The sequence below is a fragment of the Dendroctonus ponderosae genome, unplaced genomic scaffold, assembly GCF_020466585.1.
Source record: "Dendroctonus ponderosae isolate FM_Combo_2020 unplaced genomic scaffold, Dpon_F_20191213v2 Dpon_F_20191213_1, whole genome shotgun sequence".
In the NCBI taxonomy this organism is placed as follows: domain Eukaryota; kingdom Metazoa; phylum Arthropoda; class Insecta; order Coleoptera; family Curculionidae; genus Dendroctonus; species Dendroctonus ponderosae.
In genome coordinates this window covers 26,713,176-26,722,079 of record NW_026017110.1, presented here as the reverse complement: position 1 = coordinate 26,722,079, position 8,904 = coordinate 26,713,176, and the positions used below count along the sequence as shown (strand labels likewise).

The 8,904-nt window shown below is 36.2% G+C and overlaps 2 protein-coding genes across 3 annotated transcripts in view; one reads left to right on the top strand and one right to left on the bottom strand.

Annotated features, from left to right (window-relative positions):
* The window catches only part of LOC109535679 (LIM domain only protein 3), a 57,386-nt gene extending 51,744 nt beyond the window's left edge, over positions 1 to 5,642 (top strand). Inside the window, exons 4-7 of one of the 2 annotated variants that reach the window (XM_048661655.1) lie at positions 1,325 to 1,592; positions 3,256 to 3,381; positions 3,596 to 3,737; positions 4,701 to 5,642. In XM_048661655.1, the coding sequence (XP_048517612.1) occupies positions 1,325 to 1,592; positions 3,256 to 3,381; positions 3,596 to 3,737; positions 4,701 to 4,739 (575 nt within the window). In that variant the 3' untranslated portion in view covers positions 4,740 to 5,642. Of the gene's footprint in view, positions 1 to 1,324; positions 1,593 to 3,255; positions 3,382 to 3,595; positions 3,738 to 4,605 lie in introns of both variants that reach the window. The other variant, XM_048661654.1, reaches the window with a different exon arrangement.
* LOC109535685 (calumenin) lies at positions 5,615 to 8,371 on the bottom strand. Its single transcript, XM_048661653.1, has 4 exons — positions 7,936 to 8,371; positions 7,666 to 7,873; positions 6,452 to 6,655; positions 5,615 to 6,398 (listed from the first exon to the last, which is right to left on the bottom strand). The coding sequence occupies exons 1-4, from the start codon at positions 8,151 to 8,153 to the stop codon at positions 6,072 to 6,074; spliced, it is 957 nt and encodes a 318-aa protein (XP_048517610.1). The 5' UTR covers positions 8,154 to 8,371; the 3' UTR covers positions 5,615 to 6,071.
* Between the last annotated feature and the right edge of the window lie 533 nt (positions 8,372 to 8,904).

Genomic DNA, 8,904 nt, shown 5'->3' with positions numbered 1-8,904 from the left:
GCAACGCATTCTTGATGTTAAGACGATACGAATCTCTCTTCAGCTTATAGTTAGAAAATATGTCAAACGAATTTATTAGGGCTTATTTTCAATTCTCTATATTATTTATATGATTAATTGTGTTTACCACGGATCAAAATGGATTTTTTCCCTTCATATACCCTTTGATTCTTAAATCTTCTCAATTTAGTTAAATTTTTTAGCCTTGGATTAGTTCAGCTAAAAATTTTTTTTTAACATACGTGCGATGGCCTAACATTATGTATACATATAGTATGTCAACTGTATCCTGTCTCTATAGCTCTTCCTCGTTTTACCGTCTATTTTAAACAGATAGAACGTCTTCCAATCACCAACCAAAATTAATTGGTTTTTTAGTCCTATTCAGATACAAGTTGTAGCAGACGTTCATGAACAACATACACAAGAGCAATCGCAAAAACATGGTACAATGCGAAAAGTATTAAGTAATGCTGACCGCCAAAAACGATTTCGTGCTAAAAAAGGAGCATTAAGTAATAGATCAACTCAAAGTAGCTTTCATCAACCACGAACTAGTGCTGAACGTCAAAGATTATAAAAAGCAAATAAAAAATTACGATTAAAAAATACAGAAACTCAAGAAGAAGAGTTTACACAAACCCAAGAAGAGCAAATATGTACAATATCTCGTTAAAGAATGTTAAATGTTGCACTAAATGGTTTCTGTAAATATATGAATTTATCACTTCTGTCGAGAGTCCCGTGACGCACACCATTTTTTTTTCATGAAAGCAAAGACCCCTATTTTCAAGCACGCTGTAAATGTCTAGTGGACCGTTTCAATAATGAGCAGAAAACAACTTTCGCTTTATCTCCACACATTTGCAGGCGTAATATTGTGGTGAGTAAAATGTGGTAGGCAATCGTTTCAAAGTCCATTTGGCCATCAAAACAGTGATTATATTAAAACGGGTTTCAGTCTGATACAAAGATGGGTAGAGCGTAAAAACCACTTAGCCGAAATTGGCTGCAGATGTCACGACTATGTAATGAGTGCGCACCTCCATGGCACCTCCTACCCTCTATGTCGTCCTTGCCGAACGGCTCCAGGCCATTAAATCTCCCGAGTTAATACAAAATGCATTTGTTGTTGTTCCATTATGTAAATGAAAACTCAAACCACTCTAGATCGGAGTGCATGTTTTATCGAAACGGTAATGCACTTCCTGAATTCATAAAAATGCTCCGGCTTTTTACTATTAATGGCTTTAAATTGGTTTCCACTGCTGGGACTCGGGCTCAGTCTGCAGGATTTTCAAGTGAAAATTGAAATTTGTTTTAGAAAGTGGACTGGACAATCCGGCTGCAATCACCTGCCGAACAGTACCAGTATCTACTGCAAGCAGCACCGTCGGTGTAACGTTGATCGGTAGCAAAGAGTGTGCCTCATGTGGAAAACGCATCACCGAACGTTTCCTCCTCAAAGCAATCGACCTCTTTTGGCATGAGGACTGTCTCAAGTGTGGATGTTGCGACTGTCGACTAGGCGAAGTTGGCTCCACATTGTATACGAAAGCCAATCTTTTGCTGTGTAAACGAGACTATTTACGGTAAGGGAAACCAACTCTATAGTCTTTTAAAAGTCAATTGTTCAGTGTTTGTTCGGAAATATCGTCCCTATTGATGAGTTATAATGTTCATAAAAACCAGGCTTTTGAAGGAAGAAATCTGAAGATTTCTCTTTTTTTGTGGTATCTAGGAGTTTTTTGTTTTCTGAGAAAAAAGTGTCTTACATTTTTTTATTCGTATTAGTTTTTAGGGACCGAAGACAATCGAAAAAGTGGACCTTTTTATACTGATTCAGTTTCTTTTGGATATTTTCCAGCTTTGCAAAATTTTGATAACAAATATATTTTGCGATGAACCAAATATTACGTACTTTCCAGAAAAGAGATTGTTCGCACGAATCTTCAGGAAGGTTCGTAATGATTTCTTGTTATTCGCATTACAAACGCTCTTGAAGACTTGATTAAAGTAGTATTTGTTCGGACCAATTTGCCTTCGTATGCAACCAGAATGTTGTGTGTGAAGAAGTGTCCTTAACTGTTTTGAATAAGTGGTTGGGGATTTTTTCCAGGTGAAGTAACTTTTTTTATTTATTTGTGTTTGTCTGCATTCGCCAACGTTTGCGTTGTTCCCTTGCAATGCTCGCGATTGCTTTTGAGTTAAACAATGACGACTAGTTTTAATTTGATATTTCATGTATTCACAATCTTTTAGAGCATATGTATTTTGATCTGTTGACAAAACATTCTTCAAAACATACTCCATAAGAAACCAAAGATCGTTTAATTTTCATACTGAATTTGTTTCAGCAATCGTTCGCAGTAGGAAGGTTTGCAGCGCTTCCTTGTCATTCTCGTTAATGTTTTTTGTTAAAATAAAAATATTCAAATGCAATTTGAATTTGTATGCAATCCGAATGTTGTAAAGCGTCTTAAAAGTATGCTGAACTCTGCTGATTTAAAATGTTGCCGATATTTTCCAGTTCACCTAATTTTCATTTGCTAAAATGTTTGTCTAGGTTCGTGGAGGTTTCCACTGTTTTTTTTGCAATTCTCGCCTTAAATTGTAGATTCAATCTTTCGCTTAATTTAAGTTTTTTGGTTCCAAACTGCTTAGGAGAATCTGCAGAGCAATTTTATATCGTTCCGAACTTTCTAGCTATTTTCTAGCGTCGCGTAACTGGGGCAATAAGCTATTTGAAACAAACTCGGCATTAATCTAAATATCGGTTACATTTAACAGCAAACTTGATTCTTCGATTGTTCAGAACGATTCAGACAAGTTGTTGTTTGCAACGTTCATCAATGTGACTGAAAAAACACTTATATTTCGATGTACTTTGCATTTGGCTGTTAGCAGAAAGTTGAGGAGAGTTTTCAACGCGTGTTTACAAAGATTCATCCAGGCTCTAAAACGTTCGTCATTATTTTCTTAGATGTCTGCAATTGGTTTTGGGTTGCACAACATTTACTACATTCATCCGCATTAATCATCACATTCTCTAGTCAGTGGAGAAAGGGAAGAGTCAATATTTTCCGCTTTTTTGTCTTTTTTTCTTCTCGGTGAAGTTAAATTGGTAAACAGAAGATACTTGCATTCAGCGTGGTTTAAAATGTTAATATTATAGCAAATTAGTATTATAGAATTTATCCGCCGATTTTTTGAAACTTTTCTTATAGTCTAAAATCGAAATAATTTTTATTAAAGGTTGTTTGGTACGACAGGATACTGTGCAGCCTGTAATAAAGTGATTCCTGCTTTTGAAATGGTTATGAGAGCGAAAAACAACGTCTATCATTTGGAGTGTTTCGCATGCCAACAGTGTAATCATAGGTGAGTAATTTGAGATAAACCATACGGCTAAAATAGCGCATAAAAATACATCCGCAATTTTTTAAATAAAAAATCCGAAATTGTATTGACTCCTTTTAACTTTACTTACATTTTGCGCAATTAGCGTCTTTTGAACAAATTATGCACGATGCATGCCAGAAAATCGTTTTACTGCTGACTGCCACACGATGCTTAAAAAGTGCCTTTCTTGCAGGTTCTGCGTAGGTGATCGCTTCTACTTGTGCGAAAATAAAATCCTTTGTGAGTACGATTACGAAGAGCGGCTGGTGTTTGCGAACATGGCTTACAATCCTAGTAGTTTAGCTCACATAAGAAGGCAAGTCAGTAATTTACAGGTATGGTTAGCTCACTTTCTTCCTAATTAATCACTCTATATTGGTTTTTCAACAATATGATTAACGCGAAAGTAGCGGGAATATAATATGTCAAAACTGAATACAAGAAAATTTAATCATAAAACATCAATAATTGCATTAAAATGGATTGTTGAACAAAATATTGCAAGGCCAGTTGCAGTGAATCAAAATGTAAGCAACAATTTAAGTGAACTACAAAAAAACTTACGAATCAGAGAAGAAAAAACTAATTAAACAAGGAAGAATGTAAAATAATGTAAAACTAAAACACCACGTTGAAATTAAGTTTTTGCTTCCTCTAAACAATAAGCTTCAGGAATAATAATCCTTGTTTTATTGGGAGAACATTTATTCTTAGTCTTTCTACAATGGCCAGAAAAACTGCCAGATTTCAGGCCTATCGAAATTGAGCCAGAAAGCAATTGTCGAATTTTCCTTGAATGGTATACTGATGAATAATCGCAAATGAACAAACTTCAAATAAATTTTTACAGTATTTTTGAAACAAATACCCAAAATCACGATTGATTCCAAATGCGTTTATTAGAAAGCTGTAAAGCGACAAATTAATTTTAGAAGTGCACTTTGGTAATGGAATTACCATGTAAAACTATAGAAACATTCAAAGATTTCACTAGCGATAATGAAAAACACGCACATCACAAAACAACTCGGGAGCTATTAAAATGACCGCATGAATCACAAATTTTACCATTTTTTTGCTGTTAGGTTTTGGTGCCAAACTAATCCCAAACTCACCTAGATGGATCTAGTTTCCATTTGATTTCCATACGTATAAACCAAGGGTGTGCACCTGGTGTCCCAATAAATTAGATAAATGTTGCAGCCCCCGGCAGATTCCCCCATGATCTTGAGGCCTCCGACCAAAGGCCGCCCGCCACCTCATTGCCTCACTCAGCTAAGCGTTCCCTCCTGTTACAGCGAGAAGAGTATGGAAGAGCGACTGCGGCCGCCCATTAGTGGATGTGTCAGAGACGATGGAAGCAGCGGTTACGGCAGTCCGGACTCAGAAATCTTCGAGGCGACTCAGCACTGAGCTCTCAAGCTCACGTTCCACATGGTGCTCAAAGTGACATGTACTATAAGGGTAGTGCAATCGAGGCTTAAATGGACAATCGTTTCGAACATTGTCATCAATGTACTTTTCACCTTAAACGGAAGACTGCTAATGGGTTTAAGTTGGGGATGTTTAACAGTTTACAATCGCCAACAAGTGTTTATCAGGTTGACGACGTGTTTTCTGATTTTATGTGAAATGTTAAATTAAGGATCCTCTGGAATGTTGCGTTATTGGAAATAGAGGATTACTGGGGATGTTTCCTGGAAATATTTAATAAAGAATTGGGGTTGTACTGGTGAAAAATGCTTTTTTCAGAGAAATCAATTTTGCTGTTTTTTTTCTTGCAGAAGTTAAGTAGATATTATCAATCAACCACAAGGACGTTTAAAAATAATCGATTTGCTTGCTTCTGAGCTGTTGGCATCAACTTGAATCTCTAGGGTGTACCAATCTTGTCTCAGAAAATTTTGAAAAACTCAGAAATGTTTTGTGACTTAAAATAACTACTAGTCAAATAGTTTTTTGTTTTGTTAATAACTAAGCGGTAAAATCAATGTATTTCCACAAGGATTTAGTACAGTTTCGCTTCTCCTTCAAGGATGTAAAATATCCTCATACTCTGTATACATTTAAAAAGCTATTCGCAAGTTGGGGCACCCTGTACTCGTCTGGTAATGTAAATAACGCCTGATGTATAATATAATGTTTAGATTCAAGCTCTGTACCTACTCAAGGGTAATCGTACGTTTCAATGCTGTTGTAAATAATCGAATTATTTATTATAAATAAATGTTTTATTTAAAGTTGCTGTGGTCTTCATGCTGATAGGTTCAATTTCCCAATTAGAGTCCAATTAGTAGGAAATTTTTTTTTAATTAAAATCCTCCTTGACCAACCTCATTAGATTAGTCCCTATACATATTGGCACATTAAGCAGAGAATCGTAATAAAAACAATTAAAATTGTTACTTTCGCCCAATAACTAAAACCCTCTAACTTTACATACAGTACTAAAGCGTTGCGGAAATCATATTAGTATTTTTATTCGTTATAAGAGATTCTCATTAAGATTCGAGATTTTAGCAGAAACACTAATGCCTGCCGTATGAAACTAAATGCCGTCTCATTGACAAAAATTCAAACCTTATCGTTTAGACCAGAAGTCTCCGCGCCGAACATTTTGCACCTAACATTGCACTAAAATCGTTAGAAAAGAACGTGCCGCGTTTGGCTTAAAACTCATCATGCCTTGCTAAGGCTTCTCCAAAATCAGTCGCTTGCGATCCAACGAATAGATCGTACCTATTCAGGACCTCGTCTTTGGTTAGCTGTTCATCAGCATCTTGGTCTGCTTCATAAATGAGATGCCTTGCTTCAGCGTCAGCATGATCAAAATCATCGGGTAAAATCCAATTCTTCACTTCATTTTCATCCAGCACCCCATTACCGTTTTTGTCGCGATACGAGGTGAATTGGAACTTTTCGTTCTTCACCCAGTCGGGTTCTTCGTCGCCTTCTTGCGGCCTGTACATGTCGCCGATGTATTCATCGATGGAAATCTGCAAACAAAATCTTGATCAGTTTGAATGATTAGTGATCGCCAAAATTTTACCTTTCCATCGCCGTCCTTATCAATATCTTCCATGGTTTCCTGCACCACAATGTCCCGCATATGATCATGCTCCTCGGGGTGTAAAAAGAATGAAAATTCTTCTTTGGTCAATTCGTCGTCTCCATCAGGATCAGCAACCGACCATCTTCTTCTATCGCGCTTCATCATTCCCACGTACGTTTTTTCTTCATCACTAACTGGATTCTAACAAAGTAAAAAACATTGAAGGTGATCATGTAAGTTTTCCTGACTGCATTTCTAATTTTGACATAAACAATGTTCCTGAGTTTGAGTCATTTATTCAGATTATCATAATTTAGTCATTAAACTTGCGTAGCAACAACCGTCTACACGAACAAACTGATGATGGTGGAAAAACACCGAAACGTTTTTATTTAATGACTAAATTATGATAATCTGAATAAATGACTGAAACCAGACCAGTAACAATGTTTATGTCGAAATTGAAGGTGTTCTAGGAAATCAACTAAAAGTTGATTTTTTCATAGTTTTTTTGCTCTAATCACTTAGAGAAAGTACGATGTAAAAGCTTAAACAGTTTTATTTTTTCTCGTGCTCTGAATTGCGTTGAAAATTGAGCTTCTATTATTATTATGATAGATGTATCCGATCTTTTATTTATTTATTTTATTGCAAAGTTTTCTCTTTTTACAGCTTCTAAAGAACGCATTTTTTAAAGAAATAATTTACGAAATTGTTGTATTTACATGTACACATTGTAACTCAATGCTTACAGCCAATAAATTAAATAAAACGAAAATAAAAGAGAATTCTCAAAGGCGATTGACCAACAAATGGCGAAGCGAAACAATACAACACATAAAACGGTTGCTTGAAATAATTAAAAAATGAGCTAAAAGATAACATTTGAGATAAACTAGACTAAATAATGAATTAAAGAGAATAAATTTGATCAAAAACCTGAAGATGAAAAAGAATGTTTTGTTTAATTATAAATTGGAAGAAAATACAAAGTTACTTAATTAGAGTTGTGTGCACTTTGAATATGCAAAATAAGAAAGTGAAATTTGGGATTAAACTGTTAAATCCATTGAAGAATAGGTGCGAATGCAAAAGAATACTAAAAAAGGAAAATTTAAAAAATTACACATCGCCCAAGCTTGCACGCCCAATGCACTTGTAGATATCGAATGAAAACGTTTTGAACTACTTAGTCTGAGAATATTATTTACATGGAGAGCATTTTCATCCAAAAATCCATAAACCAGTTTTTGGTATGTGTTCCAAGACAAAGTGGTAGTGTCCTCCAGATTATGCTGTTTCCACTGACGATTCACATCGTCCGAAATGTATCTTTTCTGAGTGTATCTGATCCAGTCTTTAAGCTCCTCTCGCGATATAAATCCATCGCTGTTGTTATCAATTTTTGTAACAATTATGCTGGAAATAGGCCGCAAACATCCAGTAAAACCGAGCAAACCAAGTAATTCTTCAAAACCTACCCTAAACGACGTTTGCTCTCTTCTGGAGGCAGTTGATCAAACGTCTTCGCCTCCTCACCCAAAAACGCCTCATGATCATACTGGAGATTATGCTGCTCATTCTCAAAATGCTCCTTGTCGCTCAACTCCCTGTCGATCACTCTATCCTTGTGAACCTCTTCCTTAGGCAGAGCACCGATTAACAGCAAACCGGCGAAAAAAACACAAATTTTTAGCATTTTAAATAGAGAACTGGCTAGAGAACGACTGAAAAATGATCCCGACTAGGGCAGGTCTTAAACAGCGACTCGTGGCTGCATCTAATTGGTTGGCTCTGCGTATGCTAAAGCAATCAAATCCAGAGGAAGTTCAAACGTTATTAAATCATGTGTGTAATCTTAAACGATCTCATTGCAGGAATTGAGAGTACATTGACAGCAAAATAACCTAAAATTTCATGTGCATTTGAGGCTCACAGCAAAGTTACAAAGAAATTGTTAAATTTTTTATTAAAGGCTTTTATGCCGGATGTGGGCGTAGTAGGAAGCATTCTAAAACTGGAATTTTGATGTCTTAAGAAAAAAACAGAAAATGCTGTGGGCTTTTTCTGTATGCCTTAGTTTTTTTTTACAACTTCATTAATTTACATTTACTGCTGCTGGGCATGGGCTAATCAAGGCAATATTTTTTGAAGGGAAGATCTGGATTTGTCTCATATATCTGTACATAACAATGTTGGTACTGGACGAAGAAACAATATCTTCTCTGTTAAAAGCCTAGAAAACTGTAATGCCGCGTTGATGGTGGACTTCCTTCTGTCGGCTCTACATAGATGGCGAGCCAATGCCGTTTCAGATACATTGAGTATAAAAAACATATTAAATAATCCGCCGTTTGCCGGCATGGTGGCCGAGCGGTCGCACCGACAGGCTAGCAACCTGAAGGTCCGAGGTTCGAATCCCAGCCGTGCACATGCAAAATCAAAAAGTA

What these genes read in the sequence shown, in the direction of transcription:
- LOC109535685 (XM_048661653.1), bottom strand. Translation starts at nt 8,153, where the DNA reads ATGCTAAAAATTTGTGTTTTTTTCGCCGGTTTGCTGTTAATCGGTGCT. An exon ending in TGGATGAAAATGCTCTCCAT is followed by an intron (nt 6,656 to 7,665) that starts GTAAATAATATT and finishes TTACTTTGTTAG; the next exon opens with AATCCAGTTAGTGATGAAGA. An exon ending in ATAAGGACGGCGATGGAAAG is followed by an intron (nt 6,399 to 6,451) that starts GTAAAATTTTGG and finishes TTTTGTTTGCAG; the next exon opens with ATTTCCATCGATGAATACAT.